At 44.1% G+C, this 19,900-nt stretch overlaps 2 protein-coding genes and 2 long non-coding RNA genes across 9 annotated transcripts; 1 reads left to right on the top strand and 3 right to left on the bottom strand.

Moving 5' to 3' along the window:
* The first annotated feature begins 307 nt into the window (after nucleotides 1-307).
* Nucleotides 308-17,702, top strand: LOC124320528. Its single transcript, XR_006913970.1, has 3 exons — nucleotides 308-1,130; nucleotides 8,876-8,881; nucleotides 17,690-17,702. It is a non-coding gene; the product is annotated as an uncharacterized LOC124320528 (long non-coding RNA).
* Nucleotides 659-2,310, bottom strand: LOC124320475. Of its 3 annotated transcripts, none has more exons than XR_006913897.1 (6): nucleotides 2,132-2,310; nucleotides 1,949-2,044; nucleotides 1,756-1,847; nucleotides 1,604-1,642; nucleotides 1,328-1,527; nucleotides 659-1,262 (listed from the first exon to the last, which is right to left on the bottom strand). It is a non-coding gene; the product is annotated as an uncharacterized LOC124320475 (long non-coding RNA). The 3 variants fall into 3 exon arrangements; XR_006913896.1 differs by having other exon boundaries at nucleotides 1,949-2,041; XR_006913895.1 differs by lacking the exon at nucleotides 2,132-2,310 and having other exon boundaries at nucleotides 1,949-2,124.
* LOC124320224 (collagen alpha-1(I) chain-like) lies at nucleotides 2,485-11,743 on the bottom strand. Of its 4 annotated transcripts, XM_046782979.1 has the most exons (24): nucleotides 11,222-11,742; nucleotides 10,347-10,400; nucleotides 9,587-9,658; nucleotides 9,318-9,365; nucleotides 9,042-9,188; nucleotides 8,623-8,715; nucleotides 8,435-8,466; nucleotides 8,009-8,368; nucleotides 7,714-7,920; nucleotides 7,527-7,625; nucleotides 6,933-7,446; nucleotides 6,616-6,866; nucleotides 6,389-6,550; nucleotides 6,117-6,314; nucleotides 5,985-6,038; nucleotides 5,418-5,903; nucleotides 5,082-5,351; nucleotides 4,801-5,016; nucleotides 4,645-4,734; nucleotides 4,452-4,577; nucleotides 4,098-4,367; nucleotides 3,657-4,031; nucleotides 3,366-3,587; nucleotides 2,485-3,292 (listed from the first exon to the last, which is right to left on the bottom strand). In XM_046782979.1, the coding sequence occupies exons 1-24, from the start codon at nucleotides 11,415-11,417 to the stop codon at nucleotides 3,146-3,148; spliced, it is 4,689 nt and encodes a 1,562-aa protein (XP_046638935.1). In that variant the 5' UTR covers nucleotides 11,418-11,742; the 3' UTR covers nucleotides 2,485-3,145. The 4 variants fall into 4 exon arrangements, with proteins under 4 accessions (XP_046638935.1, XP_046638937.1, XP_046638936.1 ...); XM_046782981.1 differs by lacking the exon at nucleotides 8,623-8,715 and having other exon boundaries at nucleotides 11,222-11,743; XM_046782980.1 differs by lacking the exon at nucleotides 9,587-9,658 and having other exon boundaries at nucleotides 11,222-11,743.
* On the bottom strand, nucleotides 11,524-19,530 carry LOC124320317 (signal peptide peptidase-like 2B). Its single transcript, XM_046783145.1, has 13 exons — nucleotides 19,134-19,530; nucleotides 18,790-18,912; nucleotides 18,588-18,725; nucleotides 18,408-18,530; nucleotides 18,197-18,339; nucleotides 17,504-17,676; nucleotides 17,339-17,435; nucleotides 17,107-17,262; nucleotides 16,912-17,026; nucleotides 16,061-16,343; nucleotides 13,706-13,863; nucleotides 12,242-13,629; nucleotides 11,524-12,179 (listed from the first exon to the last, which is right to left on the bottom strand). The coding sequence occupies exons 1-12, from the start codon at nucleotides 19,197-19,199 to the stop codon at nucleotides 13,501-13,503; spliced, it is 1,704 nt and encodes a 567-aa protein (XP_046639101.1). The 5' UTR covers nucleotides 19,200-19,530; the 3' UTR covers nucleotides 11,524-12,179; nucleotides 12,242-13,500.
* Nucleotides 19,531-19,900: the final 370 nt, after the last annotated feature.

Here is a 19,900-nt window from a genome sequence, read left to right as displayed (position 1 = left end):
GAACTGCTTACGGCAGAGAACATGAATGAATGGAAGGAGAAAAGCGAACATAAAAATTGGCAGTTGAAATTAGATTTTTGTGTTGAAGATACTAATTGTTCATAATTCATGACATTCGTTTTAAATTTTTATCCCTTTCAATGCGTTTGGTTGTTGGATGGCCTATGTGCGTTCTTTTGTTTCACAACTTCGAGGCTAAAAAATAAAACACAGTTAATTTTAAAATTGTCCGTTCACTAACAAAACGTAATTGCTATTTGGTGACACTGTGCAATTTACCGATTTTCTTTCTAAACTATTTCTCTTAATTAGTGTTATTTGATCTGGTTAATATAACTTAAGAACCAACCCATTGAGTCATTGACAAAGTAATACTGAGATTTAAAATTTACAGAAATCGCGATAATCACCAATGAATAGGAGTATTTTTATGAAAAAAGTAAAAGCAAAGTATCTAAAAAAAAATATGTGAGACTACTATTGTTTTGTCTATTTAAAATTCGCTAGAGAAGAAAAAGAAGTATACTGAAAACTCCATCAATTCATGCAAAACTTGGCCGAGCAATGGGGAATCGGCGAACCGTCTACATGAGTTTACAATATTTTGAGCAAGATTCGTTCACCATGAAGGCGGGAATTTGAATAGTTATACTGCACATCAAGGTTCAACACCTGAAAAGTTATTCCTTTTACAGGTGTTCTTACTAATTGTAATAAGAAATTAAAACACTTACAGCATCTCTCCATCAACAGTCTGAACATCAATGGCCATCGAAACTTACACAGAGAAAATAAAGATTTATCACAAGTAGGGCAAAGTGCAGAATGACAGGAATGAAGTTAAAAGTTAAAAAGGTGATACGTAAACGTAGCAGTATACGATATTTCGTCAACAATCTGGGATCACTATCAGATGTAGGAGCACTTCTCATTATAGAAGAGATTGTACCTTGGGGATTTCATCTGTTGTGATGTGTGATGCTGTCGTGGTGCACTGCCTAACAGGGCCTTACGGCAAATCTGGAGGAGGTGCGACATATTCGGCCCCATGGCACCTACACCAAGAGACCGAACAGTACGGGCCCGTGCTAGAAGCTAACATGGGGAGAAAAATGCGTGGCAGCCAACGGGTTAACTTACAAACAAATCATACCAACAACAATAGATGATTAGCGTCGAACGTATTGCAGACCCTTCGTCGTTGTCAGCCGATTTCTTTTTTTTTTTTTTGCTCATCTAGGCCGCATCCTCTCTGTCATTACCTAAATAGAAAAATAAAAATAAAAAAGTTAACAATATTATGGAGTGATTTTACAATGAGATTTACATATAGTAACACCAATCTAGTTTTCTTGGCATCCAGATGATCCAGAATGAAGGGGTTGTATAATGTCAACACCAAGTTCATTTCGTGGGGGCAGGGACCATGTCGATGACAACAAACAATACCAAATGATGATTCACTTTGGTGATCCCTGATACATTCAGTGGTTGTAGTTTGCCATCATCACCTCCAAGGCTCCACTTCTAAATAAATTGAAAATCAAATATACACACACCGTTAACTCAGGGATAAAAAATTATTAAAGAGCAATCAACTTACACTTAGTTACAACCCCGAATTACAATTGCAACAGGAAATCTGGAAGTTGGAGAATACCACAATAAATGATGAATTTGGTAATTGATAGCCATCACCACAAATGTTGTTTCTTAATGACTACAGAATTTTTAAAAAGAAATTCAGAAATTTACTTGTTCCGATGAGGATGACACAGTAGAAAATCTCCTTACTTAACCAACATGATTTCTTTTCCTGTTTTTTATATAATAACTGGCAGAATTACCTAATGAGTGTTCAATTAAAATGAGTTATCTCTGTCAAATTGAAAAAAAAAATTCTCCAAAATGTATGAGTTCTTTGATTCAAACAAAAATGATGACATACCTTCTTTTCTTTTGGCTCTCTCTTCACAATTTGTCAATAGGCAGGAAGTTGGTGTAAAAAATTTCTTATCAGGCAAACAAATCCAGTTCAATGCTTCTTGTGTTGATTTTATAACCATGTGAGAGCACATGAAGTATTATTAAAGAAGATAAAGTAAGCAGGTATAATCAGAAATATACTCACAACAGCATAAAGCATAAATGTCTGAACATGGCTAGTTATGAATACTTAAAGAGCACAATTCGATAGAGAAACCCCAGTTACCCAGATTACTTCAAAGCTGTTAAACTTTCACTACATCATTATTCATTACTGCATAGTAAGTATGTTCATTTAAACAAAAGCAGGCATTGTGATGTCAAAATTACCTTAAGTGAAACGAATCATAATCAAAACGCATTGCAATTGTCAAGCAGGCACAGCTAGCCGTAGCTGCCATCTTGAATGTTTAAATGAGGAATGTGCAAGGTTGCATGATAGGGAAAATGTTGTAAAAAAAAAAATAGAAGAGAAATTGTGTTCAAAATAAATCCAAGTGGCTTTGTTTTGTATGTGTATTGAACCTTCTTTACAAAAAGCAAAAGTCATAAGAAAACCTTGAGAGACAGATAGAGATTCGAAATGCCACACATTCATAGGAAAATCCAAAGAGGAAGAAAATGTAGATGAAGGAGAGGGGGTCCAAATTCCAACACATAACGAATACCCAAATGTCTTGAACAAAAGCAAATGAAGGCGTTTACAAAAGGGTCTGACTGCATAGGCACGTAAACTGTTATCATGAGAGGAAAAAACACACCGGGGTTCAGGAAATGACAGAAAGAAGGACAAAATTAAAGAGTTTGGGGGGTCGACCATCGGAAAGAAATTTAATGAGAAATAAAACAAAACAACGAAAGCCTGTGTCCTCAATTCAGAAATAATTTCAAAATATCTGGTTCCAAGTAAAAAAAAAATAAATCAAACTTTCTAAGTTGAATCAAAATATTGAAACAGGCTCTAGACTTCTACTGGTATGGCAGTGTTTCAAAACGGCGACGAGTAAGGCTAGCTTTCATATTTCTAATGATAATTTTATGAATCTTTTGGGAGGGGCTGGGATGTGAAAAAACTTGTGGGGTTTTCGAGAATGAAGGAGCGTGGTGTTGTTTAGTCGAGGATGGAAAATGACGCTCCGTTAAATGTGGCTTCTTCTGCTTACCAGAAGCAAGCCATGCCAATCTCCAGAGAGAACTGCTGGTTTGGCTCACCAATGTCGAAAATTCCGACATCAACGAATGGCAATCGGTTAGGCTTGTCCGTCTCGAATGTGATAACCGATTTGGCCCAAGTGTCGGAGCGAGACTGTAAAGAAGATTTTAATTAGACATCAATCGTCATAGCCGGGAAGCCTCAGTATTTTTCTGCGATAACTTACTTTACACTCGTCTTCGGTCACTTCGTACTTGAATCTCTTCTTGCCCATAGCGTTGAGCTCAATATCGTTCCAGCCGAGAATCTTCATTGATTTTTTGTAGGACCGATCATTGGCATCGTAATTAGCCACGGAGTTGCGGCAGTGGTATGTCAAGTTTTGGCTTCCGTGAGTAGACAACAGCTGCAAGAATGTCATTTGGTTGCTGTCTGATTTGTAAGTGAACTGCGAAGGTGAGAAAAAAATTAATATTAATGGTCGAACAACAAAAGGGCCACAAATAAACTGATATACCTGGAAGCCGGAATCCATTTCGGAGAACCAAACTTCAGCACGAGGTTTGCCGAGATAAGTAATTTGCTTGGTTTTCTCGGGCTTGGGTCGGATGCAGGTGGATCGTCGGTTCATCTCGCAGAATACCAAGATAGAATCTTTGGTGTCACCTTGGTTGGGATCGATCCAGTAGTCTCCAGATGGAAGTTCAGGGTGGGCAACGGCCAGATCACGGCAAGTCCTGGCTGGAGCAGCCTTGTCTCCACTAGGCTTAGTGTACTTGTCAAACGAGACCTTGAGTTGCTCGTAAGCTTTCACAACCAAAGCTTTACGGTCGTCGTCTGTTAGTTTGGCAAACAGGCGAGACGGGTCATCACCAGCCATCGGATCAGGTCCCTAAAAATAACATACAACTTAATAGGCTGCAAGGAATAAATCAGTTTGATTTAAAATTTGAATTACCTTGGAGGAACCTTGTCCGAGGATGGCGGCCAATGCAGCAGCGTCGTAACCCATCGATTCACCAGGAGGTCCAGGAGGTCCAGCAGGACCAGGAGAGCCGGGAGGACCAGATTTACCAGATTCACCAGCAGGACCGCGAGGGCCAGGTGGTCCCATAATGCCCTGAGGTCCAGAGCTTCCGTCACGGCCAGCAGGACCTTTAGGTCCAGGTTCTCCAGATTTGCCAGGAGGTCCAGCGAGACCCATCGGTCCTCGGTCTCCTTGGGCGCCCTACAATCAAGCAAATGAAATGATTTCGTTGAGTGACGGGTAACAAGTATCAAGATAAAATAAAGGATAGGAAATTTGCTGTACAAGTGCGCCGGGAAGACCTTGCAGACCAATGAGACCGCGATGACCCTTGGCGCCTTTAGCTCCAGATTCTCCACGCTCTCCGCGTTCACCTTGAATACCTTGGACACCAGGTTTACCACGAGGTCCCTAAATTAGAATAGAGATTTTTCGTTATTTACCTGATTTGAATTGCATGTTTAAACCAAATACTTACAGGAGGGCCTTCAACACCCATTGGGCCAGTTTCACCAATGGAACCACGCTCTCCAGTAGGGCCGGGAGGTCCAGATTGTCCAGGTGATCCCTAAACATAATAATAATGTACGATGATTTAAATGAATCAAATTGAAATCTAATTTCATTAGCATACGGGAAGTCCAGAAGGACCGGGAGGTCCGAGAGGGCCAACGGAACCGGGGGGTCCCTTGTCTCCGGGGCGTCCACCAATACCAGGAGGTCCTTCTTTGCCGGGTGAGCCTTCAGGTCCAGGTTCTCCAGGTGGACCAATCGGGCCGACTGGGCCAACAAGACCAATTGGACCGGGAGGTCCTTCATTTCCGGGTCTACCTGGGGGTCCAGTTTCACCCTAAATTTGAGAAGAAATTTGGGTAATTAAAAGAGAATTTAGATTTTCTTTTGAAATTTCCTTACGGCTGATCCGCGTAATCCACGAGCACCGATCGCACCAACGGGGCCTGGGAGTCCAGGTAAACCACGGTCTCCAGGTGGACCTTGGGGTCCAGACTGTCCAACAGGTCCAATAGGTCCTTCGCTACCTTGTTCTCCTTTTTGACCTTCAGATCCAGGAGCTCCGGGTTGTCCAGGGGGTCCAGCATTACCAGTGCGACCATTGTCACCGGGTTGACCCTTGATACCAGGCATACCAGCTGAGCCAGGTGGTCCAGGAGGTCCTTGTGATCCCTTTAGAAATGAAATGCATTAAAATTTAGAATTTTGATGAAACTCGGACAATGATGTTCAACTCACAGCAGGACCCTGTTCTCCAGCACGTCCAGGTGGGCCCATAAGACCTTGGTCACCCTTGTTGCCAGATTCACCACGAGCACCCTTAGGTCCAACCAAACCTTGCAAACCTGGTGAACCAGGCTCACCGGGATTACCGACAGCACCGGGGTTGCCTTGCTCACCCTTAGATCCAGAGAGACCGCGTTCACCTTTGGTACCGGAAATACCGGATGGACCTTGTGGGCCGGGGAAGCCTTGCAAGCCTGGGCCTCCAGGAGGTCCGCGTTCACCAGTCATACCCATAGCACCAGCTTCACCAGCCGGTCCGGGTGGTCCAGTGTCACCTCGTTCAGCTGGCTCGCCAGGAGGTCCAGGGGGACCCATGATACCTTGCAAACCGCGTTCACCTTGTTTTCCTGCAGGACCTTCGGGACCAATCGGGCCCTGAGTTCCGCGTTCACCCTTTTCACCAGACAGACCAGGTTGGCCTCTTTGACCGGGCAAACCCTGCAATTGAAAAAGTCATTCGTAGCATATGAGAATTTGGTTTTTCATTAAATATAAAATGAAGTGTGGATTGAAACTTACCACTAAACCTGAAGGACCGGCATGACCCTTGTCACCTTTAGGACCAGATGGACCCTGTTTGATGGGAAAAGATGATAATAATTATTTTTAAGACATTGTTTTCGCATTGAAATTGAATGAGGGAAATTTTACCGATGGACCGTCAGCTCCCATCATACCAACTGGACCGCGTTCACCAGGACCTCCGGGTGGACCAACCGGTCCGCGTTCGCCAGGGAATCCACGCTCACCGCGAGGTCCGCTGGCACCGGGTAAGCCGGAAACACCTTGAAGACCGGGTTCACCATCTTTACCAGGGTTACCAGGAGTTCCGGCGACACCAGGAAGTCCCTAATCAAATACATTTACCGAATTAAAACATAATTTGGAGTAAAAAATATAATGGAAGAAATTGGATAGCAAACCTGGAAACCACGAGCTCCAGCAGGGCCAGGGGGACCGCGTTCACCATCAGCGCCAGGAGGGCCGGGAGGACCTTGGGCACCAGCAGCTCCGTCTTTGCCTGAATCACCGCGAGGTCCGGGAGCTCCTGTCGGTCCAGGATCTCCGTCTTTACCGTTCTCTCCCTGTTTTTGAATGAGAATGTTACTTTGCTTCGCTGGATTTGTGAAAATTATTGATTTCTATTTACCATAAGACCGCGTTCTCCGGGAATACCAGTAGGTCCGGGAAGACCTTGGATACCTTGGGGTCCCTGTTCTCCGTTTTTGCCATCAGCACCAGGTAAACCACGTTCTCCAGCGCTACCAGGCTTGCCGGGAGGTCCAGTTCGGCCTGGAAGACCGCGAAGTCCTTGCAAACCAGGAGGTCCAGGACGACCTGGGTCTCCGACTTTTCCTTTGGGTCCGTCAGGACCAGCTGGTCCTCTATCACCATTTTGACCTGTGACACAAAATTTAGAGTTAAATAAGTAATCGGTTATATTCGTAGCGATGATTTAATAAATACCTTTAGGTCCAGGGGGTCCATCGGCTCCGGGCAAACCTCTTCCTCCGGGGGCACCACGCTCACCAGGTGGGCCAGAAGCACCACTTGTACCGCGAGGACCGATCTTACCACGCTTACCAGCAGCTCCAGTAGGGCCGGGCAGACCGCGAGGTCCACCAGCACCGACTTCTCCCTTCAAACCAGTTTCACCCTTGACACCAGGAGTACCGCTCTCACCAGGGTGGCCTTTAGCACCAGGGGTTCCTGGACTGCCGGCAAGTCCGGGGGGACCGCGGGCACCAGGGAAACCAGGAGCTCCAGCAATACCAACTTCACCTTGGCTACCTTTGTCACCAGCTAGACCATCTTTACCGGCCGGGCCAGGAGGACCTGCTTCACCAGGAACTCCGGGTTTGCCTGCCTCTCCGCGTGGGCCTTGCAAGCCTTGGCTACCTTTAGGTCCGGGGCCGCCCATGTCACCTTTGGAACCGGGACTGCCGGGGAAGCCGGGTGGTCCTGATTTACCAACAGCGCCCTATGAAAAAGATTCCGTCCAAGTGGAAAATTGTTGTCAGATTTCAAGTGGAAATATTTAAATGGTAGAACAATAATTACAGGTGGTCCGGGGGGTCCAGCCAAACCATCGATTCCTCTTAAACCAGCAGGGCCAGGGGGTCCTTCACGTCCTCTTTCTCCTCGTGGGCCAGCAGGACCCTGATTGAAGAGAAATTTTGTTGATTTTTAGTTTTTTTGGTCTAAAAATCGGTTTAAGTATTAATTAGATGATAAAAGCAGAACTTACAGTTGGGCCAACAGGTCCCATTGGGCCGGTCAAACCTTGCGTTCCCTTTTCACCACTTGGGCCAGGTTCTCCTTTGGAGCCGTCCAAACCGGGGAAACCACGGTGGCCTTTGACTCCTGGCAAACCGGGCATTCCCGGTAAGCCTCGAGGGCCTGCAGGTCCAGCAGCACCAGTTGGTCCAGGTTGACCGTCTTCTCCAGAGTCACCCTATGATCATTTTAGAAAATGAATAGAATAAATGATTAAAGATCGACCAGAAAAAAAAAGACAAATCTAGAAATTAAGAATGACTGACATCTTTGCCGGGAAGACCGGGGAGACCTCGCGGTCCACCACCTCCAGGAGCGCCAACAGGTCCAGGCTCACCAGCTTCACCACGAACTCCTTGGAATCCCTGAGGACCTGGAGGGCCGGGAGGGCCGCCTGTTCCGCGAGGACCTACGGGTCCGGTTTGAGCTTGAAGGAAAGAGAACGGATCTGGTCCAGGGCCTTTCTCGGCTCCGCCTTGCGAGGTCTGCAACGACTGCAGGAAGGGAGTCACATCGGGTGGTGGTCCTGGTGGTCCAGGGTTGCCAGGAGTACCGGGGTTGCCTGGTGTTCCGGGCTCGCCAGCTTCTCCAGGACGTCCAGGAGTGCCAATCTCACCTTGGGGACCCTGATGAATGAAAAAAATATAGATTTTTTAGTCGACAATCAAAGAGAATTGAAATATAAAACTCACCATTGATTGTTCTCCATCTTCAGGACCGACAGCTGAAATGGTCCAAATAGATGATCAGGTTAATGAAATTGGTCAGTGGACCCTCATGTTCAAGGCAGTGGGTGATTATGATGTTGATGTTTGAACAAATGAGGGAACTAGGGAAAGCGATTTAAATGGTTGATATTTATATCAGGAGAAAAACTGACCCGCGCAAACCGGGCAGCATTCGCCGAGACGAATGTACTGCTGAGTCTCGCACTCGACCTCCGGGCATACGACTCCAGCGCAATCATCGTTGCCTGAAGAGATAAAGAAAAAAGATGGAAGAAAAAAACAAAAAAAAAGAAGCAAATATGGTAACAAGTGAGCGTGCGATGAATGTTGAATGTTGTCGTGCAGTGATATGTGTAAATATGGCGTAGCGATATGAGGATTTCTTTTTTCCATTCATAGGGGGAGAAAACTGTTATAAAAAGTCCCCTGTTTCTCTTTTCCCAGTGGAATTCATTCAACTGAGTGGTGGATTTCTTTTTTTTTATGAAACAATTTTTTTTAAATTTCAGCTGTGGAATGGCGGGATTTAACATAATGAAACTAAGAGATATCAGGCAGAAACTGCTCGTACCTGTTGCTGTCACGAGTGGAGCAGCAGGAGCTCTCGCTGGTGGCTGTGCTGGTGGAGCGGGAGGCGGGCGATAGACGGGCCTTTGAGTTGTCGTTGTTGGGGCCGGTGGAGGCGGTGGTGGAGGATCGGTCTGACCCGGTTCGTAATCTGTTTCAAAATACGAAAGAGAAAATGAAATCCAATCGATTCCAGCCATTATGGGATAATTTAAAAACAAATTGATTTTTCTTTTTCATCCAATCTTGACTCAATTAAAATTCACAAATTAAATTTTACCATCCGGATTTTCCTCCTCTGTAGCTTCTGGTTGAGCTGGTGCAGGAGCTGTGAAAGTCATAAATAAAAATGTGTGCATTAAGTGAGAGTGAAACGACCCGACTAGGTCGTGAGTGAACGATATTGGCATTTCAAATTGAAAACAAAATCAAATTTTCGCTTCTTGATGCGACGATATGTTTGATTTTAATTGAGCCCCTTGCCGTGGTGAGTGCATGCAAGTGAAGATTTGAAAATCAAACTTGAGCGCAGCATCGACTGAAACATACCTGCAACATCTGGGCGGCCTCCGCTTTCAACATCACCATCTCCATTTTCGTCGACAGGAGCCGGAGCGGGAGCTGATTCATCAAGTGCAAGGTAGTAGGATTTAAGCCGGAAAAGTGCGCAAGAGGACCGAGATAGAAGTCAAGTGGAGTTGTTTTTTTTTAAACGAAACATGGAGAAAGGTAGATAGAGGCAAGGGATATAATTATAATATTTGAACAAACAAACAAAGTCAACATTAACTGAAAATGACTTTGACAAAAACACAGGACATTAAGTCGCGGATGTTGTCCTAGAAAGAGGGCGGATGAGGCAAATGGGAATGGTGAGGGAGAAAGACCAAAAGTCTTTGAGAAATGGCGGTTTTTAATGAACTGCCTTGGTCACAAAAGACTCTTTTAGGTTTTTCTAAAAATGGTTCATCCCCCAATGTCTCTCGGTAGGGTGAAACTGTGAAAGTTATTTCGGGCGTGACAACTTCGGTCGCCCCATGGAATGTCTGATTATCCGATAGTCAAAGCGGGCGACCGAAGGAGCAGCGTGAATGTAAAGCCTCAGCTTTGCTGACTTCAACAGTCAATTGTTTTTGCTTTCTTTTTTTTTTGTTTCCCCCCAGGCTTTTAACTCGTTCAAGCACAAACCGTTCAGCTTTCAACATGTCTCCCAAAAGTCCGGAAGCAACAGAAAAACAAAAACAAAACAATGGTCGATCCCTGTCATCAAAATCATCAAAAATCGATTGAAATAAAGATGCAATTATACCTCGGCCAGGTCCGTTACGTCCGGGCTGGGCCGGTCTCCGACCTCCGTCTGCGCCTGTTTGTTTTCAAAAATAAAAAGTAGAGAAAATGAGAGGAGAGAAAAGAGAAATGCAAGAGAGAAATAAATCCTTGAGAACACGTTCTGATAAAATAAACAGACGATATGGATGGAAACTGTAGAGAGACAAATAAACAAAAATAGGCAACGATTGAAACGGCGCGACCGTGATCCGGCGCTGTCGAATAAACATGCAGACTCGTCGACTGGTGATCGCTCAGTCCGATAACCTTTCGGCTTGACCTCCCCCCCGTCTTTTTTATTTCTTTTTCTTTTTTTTAATTACAAGACTCTGGACGAAGATGGTGTCGTTTTTATATTTCCAATCACACACTGGGATTGAAAGACGAAGTTTCCAGCAGGCCGCGAAAGCGCCTCCGCGCCAATGTGTAACACAATCTGTCCAGGGTTCTTTTCAACGACGCAAACTTCCATCTTATTGGCCTCGGGAATAAACGGGGACATGACGGGACTTGCTGTACAGCAACGGGAAGAAGAAAAAAAAAAGAGTGCCAAACAAACTGGCGAACTTTTGAACCTCGTCCGTTTCTCTATTTTTTTTTCTCTTACACCAACGCCAAAGCAAAAGAGAGATGACCCATCGTGACCGTGCTGATAGGGGACAAGGACAAGTTGGGCGAAACGGGTTCTAGTAGACGATTGCGGGAGGCGACGAGCCTTTGCCTTTTGCGATTGCGTTGCAAATTATTTTTGGTTCAAAAATATTTCCACCCGATTCGACCATTTTCCAATGATTGAACGGAGTTGAACGAACGAACTGGAAGGGGGGGGGGGGGTTGTGCAGAATATGGACGTACCTTCTTCGTATTCTGGTTCGTAGTCAACGGGATTGTACTCGTCGTAGTTATCAGCGTAGTCTCCTTCGGGTGATTCCTCTCCACCTCCGGCTCCTTGTTGAGGCTTGCCGCTCACGCCGGCCGAGATGAGGACGACGAGGAGCAGCAGGAGCGGTAGCCGCTGTATCCTGCCGCTGCGGCCCATCGCAAGCCGCATGGCTGTCAGGCAAGGAGTTTCACACGAGACACAACAACAGAGTCTGAGAGACGCGCAGTCTTTTCGAGTTCTTGAGGTTCCAAAATGTCCAAAACGGATGGGACCGAAAAAAAAAACTACCGAAGTCCAAGTCGCGCTGCGAGGGACGAAGCGGGCAAAATAACGTGTCCCGTCTCCCCTCCTTTTTCTAATGCTAGTTGCTGGTTCCAACTTCCAAGCGGGGAGGCCCACACAGATCACACCGAGCGCCGCGGTGGCCTAGTCATACGCCACACTCGTATTTTGTTCGATGTGTCTTCGGTGAAGACGAGTCACACACTGACCGACGTGATCGAGGACGGCGGCAATTTCTACCAGGATCGGCCCACACACACTAACCCCTTCAAGACTGGCATGCACACTAAAAAGTCAGTCGAGTCGAAATCGGTCCCGGGTTCCCAGACCCCACGGCCTCCCCAGTGTGAGGAGTGCTACTCTTGCCAGTCGGCTAGACATTTATAGACGCCCTACGACCAGCATCCTCCTTCCCAGCTCCACCAGACTCTTCTCCCGTTCCTCCCGTCGCCATCCCGTCCTCATCTTCTTACCCAACACCCTCCGCTCTTGCTGCTCCTGCTGCTGCATGTCTTTTCTCTCTCTCATTCTCTTGACATCCCCCCCCCCCTTCTTGGCTCCCTCTTCTTCTGCTTCTTCTGCTTCAACTCTGCGGCCATACGTGAAGGCTCGGAAAGAAAACATCAACTCTGCAGCCCGGCCCTGACTCTATTCACCACAATAAATAATCAAATCCAATATAATGATAACCGTCATAATCATTACCATACATTAAGTCTCCCTCCTCTTGTTTTCCTTCGCAGTCGACCAATCTAAATTCAAGGATCCTCCGTCGTCGTCGTCGTTTTCGTACGGTCAATTCCCTACACGTTACATAAAAATCTGGTGGAAAAGTGAGAGAAAATTCGTCATCATTAATAATCGATAGACATAAGGGAAATTACACAAGTTTCATGGAGACCAAAGAAAAAAAGTAAAGCAAACCCGACGACCGAAAACTAATGGGCCACAGCAGCATAGACATCCCAACCATTTTTTTCTTCTCTCTCTCATTTGCCGTCAAGTGGTGGGTTCGTTGGAACGTCTGCAGCGCGAATTGACCTCGGCCCAGCCGGCCGGCCATCTCATGTCTTTGATTCATTTGCCAGTCGCGCCCTACGTGACGTCAACCTTTCCACCAGTCCTTCTTCTTCTTCTTTTCGGCTCTTGGCCTCTTGTGTACGGTCATCCTCCCCGACGGGGCGAGTCGAGGGCCGATGGAACGTATGGAAAGTGCAGCAGCAGGCTGCTATTGAGATCTTCCTTTGCCCCATCTCGAACTGGAACGCTGTCAAAATTTTCTGTTTTTTTTTTTTTTTTTTTTTTTTTTTTTTTTTTGAGAGAGTGTGTCTGTTTTGTATTAATAGTAATATCGTATCCACAACAGTTACATGGCTCCATCACGGAGAACAACGACACATGGAACATCTACGATATATATAGAGAGAGCGATAGTTGCTGCGCTGAAGAGGTGAGAGATTATTAGGTGTATAAAGTAAACGACGAATTCAATTTTTTTTTGTGTGTGTCAGGATCGATATCGCATTTAGACTCAAGCAATCTCCTTCCTCGACCGCCAACTTCAAGCGTTTCACAGGGCCGACCAACGACATTTGCTGTGCGAGGGAGTTTTTAAATAACGTTATTGCACCAACTTTTTGTTTGAAATCTTTTTTAAACAAGTGCACTCGTCGGGAAGTAAACAAATTTTTCAAATAACGGGAGAATATAGAATGGGGAGAAATAGAGAAAGGAAAAGTATGAGCGCTGGACGGCAGTCCGCGAAAAGGAGAGAACCATCTGTGAATACGAATTTTGACTTTTTTTTCTGTTTTTCTTTTCTTTAACCACTTGGGGTTTTTTAAAAATAATTGAGGAATAATAATAATTAAAAAAAAAAAAAAAAGGCAAACCGATAATCAAAATGTAGAGCATATTTTCTTGGTCTTAATTGTCGTGACCAGCACTGTATGCCAATCGACGCTTACAGCTAATCCATCAAAGCGTCTCGATCTTTGGTGGTTGAAGATCTTTCGGATAGCGATTCCTTTGCCGGATCGACTTTTGGTTGGGCGCATTCCAAGTTGGAGCTGTCGGTTAATCTTGTATTCTCGACAACCTGTTGAAAAAAAAACGAGAAGAAACAAGTTAAATATTTTCATCACATCAGAATTTGTCGGCTGAAATATTCATACCTGTCCATCTCCGTTCCAGAGGATCGAAAACTCTCGTCGACAAAGGCCCAACAAGAAAACGGGAATAAGAGTGAACGGAACCAAGTAGAGCAAAGCCGGTTGAGCAACTGCCATCAGGTAGAGACCGGCAAAGGTGACCATCAGTCCCAGGCCATAGGCTGAAAACGAATTGGAAAAAATTGAAAAATTCGATGAACTGTTAGTCTCTTTTCATCAACGGTTCAAACGCAGAGAAAAATTAAATTAAATCATCTTCAACGACAGAATTCATCTGGAAGTTTTATCAATGTTCAACATGGCCATATAATAGTCGTTCGGGGAATGTATAATAGCGAGGAAGTTGTTTGTGCGCCGAGTCAGCTCAGATAGAGCTGGCTCAAAACGGCCTTGCCCCCCTCTCAGCTATGATCGACGTGTTTTGGCTTCGAGCTCCTTCTCCAGACATCATCGCTAGTCCGGAGAGTGAGAGAAAGAGAGAGAGAGAGAGAAAAGCGGCGGAAGAAAATCAAAGAAAAATAATAAAATATAAGATGGTAGCATAAGAAGAAGAGATATATACACCAGACCCTGCTGGTGTATCGGCGCCGATTTCAAGTTATAAGAACCTTTGAAAGGAAAATGTTGAAGACGGTTGGCTTACTGAATGACTACGACCTCTTTCGAGATGGCCTACAAGAAGTCGACGACACAAGCCATCAGGAGAGAGAGAGCTAACAAAAAAATTTAGGTCTTGTTGTGACTCCACCATAGTTGGCCCTTTAATGAGGGAAACAGACTTGGTGTGTATGCAGATCGAATGTATATAGCCAACGGACGGGATATATAACACGAATCGAGAGAAGAAGAAGAAGAAATCAGTTGTAGATGAAGAAGAAGAAGAAAAAGGGGAGAAGGAGTGCCGCTCCCTGGTTCCGTCTGTCTAGCGTTCCATCGAACGTCAATAGCAGCCAGTGCCCGAAAGCCCAGCCAACTATCATGAGAAGTTAGTGGTCATCAGAAAATAAAACAAGAAACAAAATAAAATAAAATAAGAGAAATAGAAAGAAGATTGATAGGACGATGAGCAGCAGTTGCTGCGAGGGGAGGGAAATGAGCTGAAGTAGCCGTGTAAACACACAAGGCGAGAGAGACACGATGAGACCACGAAGAGCGACACAGAGTCGTTCCCGACCGGAGCCAAGCGCGATAAACTCGGGCTCATTTTCAACAAATTGCAGACACCAAACAGTTTAAAGAAAAAAAGAAAAGCGGAGCAAGAGAGTGGAAGAGGAAAGAGAGAAAAAATTAGACGGAAAAAAAGGAGGAAGAAGAGAGAGAAAAGCTAGAAACGCTAGAAGAGTAGGGAAAACGTTCTTTTTTATCCCGATTCATAACAAGAAGGCGGGCGGATCGTTTTACACTGATTCCTCAACGAGCGCGACTCGGTCATCGCGACCGGCTACATTCACAGCCAAAGTAGATCAAGGATGATGCCTGGTTTCCCTCCTCGTTCCAAACCGCTTATTCGGTTTCAGTTCCTGAGTCTCTCCATCCGCTGCTCCTGCTGCACAGCATATGAATCAGATAAACAGACGTCGATTCATTGAAGAGCCCCCCATCTGTTTTCTTCTGCCAACATTCTCAACAACGTTTCTGTTATGGTCACTTTTCTTTCTGACTCTTTTTCTTTTTTCTTATTTTTTTTTTTCAACCCACAGTTAACTTTTTTATGGGAAAGAGAATAAATGCTCCGCACCGAATCGCGGCGACAACAGTTGGCCGTTTCAACTGGGCTGCGTGTTAGTACTGCCAAAAAACAAAAAAAAGAGCCAACCAGCAGTGCGTACCGGTTGGGAAAACGAAAAACGATTTGTTCCCTGTGATATAATTATAAGCGGCGAAGTCGACTAGCGACAGATGCTACTCAATCCTTTTTTTCACTTTCAACTTTGTTTTTTCTCTCTCTCGGTTATTTCGTGTAAACGTTGTTTGTTCATATATTTTATTTTTTTCATTTTGTTTTTTTAATGTTTGTTCTGTTTTCTTGGCCTGAGACGGGCTCGAAAGTCCACATGTTACACGAGCTAGCTTCCAGTCGCTCCAGAATCGAGAGCTTGTTTACAAACAAAACATGGCACGGCCCCTATATCGCTGGCATGACAAGAGAGACGACGAGAAAGACCCCATCATGTTGAGGGTGCATGTGTAAATGGATCCCATCCGACAGAGACAAGAAGCACTCGCTCTCATCTTGGTGGGGCATCGTATTTTTCTATAAAAACAATCCCAGGCTCGGAAGTCGGAATGAAAACCGACCTAGTCCGACTAGGTCTTTTTCATTTCTTCCAGTTTCTAAAGAGAAGAGAAGAAACTCACCGATCAGCGTGCTGATGTAGTAGAGTTTGCGGCGATTGGCAGTTGCCAAATCGAATCCGTGGCAGAATCCGACCAGCATGCCCGGGACGAGAATGTCGCCGAAGCCGAGAAGCGAATAGCGTTGCCAGCAGACGCTCAGTGGGTCGTAACCTAAATGCGGGACGCGGATGACCATGGGCAGCTGCTCGTCGCCTCCCGAAGAGTTGCCGCTGTTGCCTCCCGTTCCTCCAGAGACACCCGATCCTCCGCCCGTTGCCACCTCCACCATCACGCTCTGGCCGTTCTGTTAAAGTCATCATATCAAAAACGGGGAATGAAGCGAGGTTTCACATTTTTAAAAATACCAGTTTCTTAATCTCAGTTCCAGAGCTTCGCTTTTAACTAACCAAGGTCCATATTACCGAGTTATGCAGGCGGACATCAAACAAGAGCTACTTTAGCGATTTAAGACATGAATTAAGCGGTACAAAGTAACAAAGAAGGCGACTCTTGCGGTTCTTTTAATCCTATTAAAACTCGCCATTAAGTGTAAGTGGAAATGATTTTGATTTTATCTGGAAAACTATGTTGCCAATATAGTTTGTTACTCTCATCAAGTAGAAGCTGGGCATTTCTCGTACGTGGGTAATGACTACGACAGCTGTTTTAATGATGAACATAATACGACCAGCGGAAAGGAATGGCAACAAAATAATAATAATAAAAAGAAAGAGAGAGAGAGAGAGAGAGAGAGAGGCGAGCAATCACATCTGTCGTTTTCTGGACACCGCTATGCGACTTGTACATTTCTTTATTAAAATGTACGAGCCCTTAAATAGACTTGAAAAGTAGATTAACAAAGTGCCATTTACCTTGGTGAAAAGCGGCGTAATGAAGACGAAGAAAATGTCGTAAAAGAAGAGCAAGACTAGAAGGAGTGTGCAGATTTTCAAGCTGGGCAACCGCACCTGACGAATCATATTGACGCTAAAACGAAACAACAAAAGGCAGTTATAGCTAACAAATGTGTGTACGGTGATGGCCTTTTTTGTTTTTTGAATATGTACCTGAAAGCAAAACCCAGAATATCCTGTAGAATCCATGCGAATTTCTCTTTGCGGTATACCACCCAGCAGACGGCCAGTGTCACGGCTCCAATAAATAAAACGAGTTGCCGCACTTCAACGTGGACTTGGACAAAGCCAGCGTCGCAACGAGGCAATCTAGAAAAAGGAAAACATTTACGATGAATATGTACTCGAGGAATGAATACGTTTTACGTATAATAAACGTTCGTACTTGAAAGCCCCGACCGGAATACGACGGACAATTGGCTCAAGGCACTGGTAAACAGCTGTGATTGACGCCAAAACGAACAGGCCGATGATGACGTAAACTACATTGTCGAGAATAATAAAACATGTATATTGTTGATGTTGGGTAACAATGAGCGCAATAACTTACCCAAGTAGCTGAAGAAAAAGTAGAGCAGGAGCAGCATGCCACACATGCACAGCACGAATACGCCCACCAGCATAGGAGTAACTGATAGTGAAACTTCTTCTTGAAGGATGGCTTTGGCCTCTTCTGATTCCTCACCTGAATGCCCCTGTGAGATTAGGCGGCTTTGTTTTTGCCTGACAAAAAAAGAACAAAAATATTAGTTTAGGTGGTAAATTCATAATATCTTTCATGATTTCTAAAGTTAGTCTCGTGTCAAATCTATTAGTCACTTTATTAGTGTCTCGTTGACACTAATTAGCGGATTTGGGAAAAAACGAAGAGTGTAATCTAATACAATTTTAAAGTAACTTTAAGATAACTCTTGTGTTCCAAAAAATTTACTAATATAATATTTTATTACTTTAAGAAGTTCAACTTGTTGTCAACTTAAGGTTTTTTTTTTTTTACTGTCATAAAGATAAAGTACGGCTAGTAGCCTTAAACGTTGCACAAAGTTACTGATTTCGATATTTTGTTATCTTTCACGAGAAGACTTAAGACTAGAATTTAGTTGGACACAAATTTTGAAATATCACCCCCGCCATTGGTTGCCTCAATCCGCCGAACAGTGCAGCTGGTCACGATTGACCCATTTCATATCGCATAGCAACACTTTTCATTTTGAGAAAAAGAGTTTAGAGGAATTATAATTACAGGTCATGACGGACAAGTCCACTCCAATAAGCACCAATGCCCACTGTTAACACAGCTAAGCTCCAAATGACAAGGAGACTATAGTCCATGTGGGATCCATCGATTGGGGAATAAATAAATATTTGTACACTACTTCCTAATCCCTAATGGTAAAAAATATACAGATTATTGTAAACCATTGGCACATTAAAATATAAATCAACACACTTACCACAAGAATAGTTTTTGAATCTTGTCCAATAAGAGCAATGGGAATTTCAACTGGATAACTAATATTAGCTGACAGGTGAATCACTTGGGCTGCTACTATGAGAAGCCCTTTACCATTGAACCTCTGCAGAAATATTTTATCAGTCTACATAAGAACTGGTATTCTTGATTTTTTACTCACTTTAATGGTTTCTGCTTTCTTGATAATTGAGCAGTTTCCATTACTTGTTATCACAAACTTGTCAGAAATGTCATCCGCACTGGGAGGAGTCTCGCTGCACCCATCCCAAGATGACAAGTCGATGATGGAGTCATACACCTGTGAATTTGCAAATGATAAATTACTAATGCCAGTTAAAAAAAAAAAAGGATATCTGACTTACCGCATCAACTTTTTCTGAAGGATAACTTGTGATGTTCGGATAGTAGATGACACAGAAACTTACTTCTGTTGTCCCATTCTTGGCCTCAAGTACTCCATAACTAAATGACAGTAAAGATGATGCCTGCATAGAACAAACATTTCAATATTAAAACCAGTTTCAAGTTGCTGTTGAGCAACAATGGAAAACATAAGTTTGTTGCAATGAAATATGTAGGACACGGAAGTTAACGTGCTCTGTGACGCTTTTCCTCTATCGGCAGCCTCTTTTACCAAACAAAATTTTTCTAAATGTATAAATGAAAAGCAAAATTTCATTTCACGATTTAAAATGAATCGACTTACTTGACAGCAGGTAATGCCAACGAAAATAAAGAAGATTACGTCGACAATTCTGCAGTGGGCAGCCATGTTTTGTCTGTATATTTTTGTGTGTGCTCTGGCTTGTTTTGAAGCAGTGGCAACTATGTGAGTCACAGTATATGCCGAACGAGGGGGAGAGACAAACTGGATACGGCTAAAAAGAAAAAATTCCGTCCAACTCCCTTTGGAGAGAAACTCCCTTCAGCTATTTCACGAGATCTTTCTTAAGTTTTCACAAGTAATCCCGCCCAATGAACTCGTCTTTCTTCTGTGCTGTTGCTACTTTTCAGAGATGCTGATGGCCTCTTTGAATTTCAAGTCGAAACGCAGGTAAATACAGCCGGGCAGAACAAGCACCATCAGTCTTTTCGATTCAACTGAGGTGTAGCAAAAAGGAGAAAGAACAAAACAAACGGGAATACGGTACGAGTCGCTGTAACGGGATTCTAGTATTGTTAGCTCAATGACTCTCCCCTTTTTTCTTTCTTTTTTTCTAAAAACCCCCAAAAAAGAGCAAGAAACCATCTCACGCAGTATGGTTTTATCAATCCCTCCCAACGTTGAAACCCGCCAATAAATGAAAAAATACCAAAGTCGAAATCTACTATCCAAATCAATTCCTTCCAGGTCTTTTTTCTTTTTTACTGTATGGCCTACGTCCCGTTTTCCAGTAGAGCGAAACGCGGTTTTGAGCAATACCTCTATATTATCTCTCTCTCTAGTCTTAATGTGACTTTGTTCTTCTTGCT

Source organism: Daphnia pulicaria, chromosome 1 (genome assembly GCF_021234035.1).
Source record: "Daphnia pulicaria isolate SC F1-1A chromosome 1, SC_F0-13Bv2, whole genome shotgun sequence".
In the NCBI taxonomy this organism is placed as follows: Eukaryota; Metazoa; Arthropoda; class Branchiopoda; order Diplostraca; family Daphniidae; genus Daphnia; species Daphnia pulicaria.
This window is presented reverse-complemented; position numbering and strand designations above follow the sequence as displayed.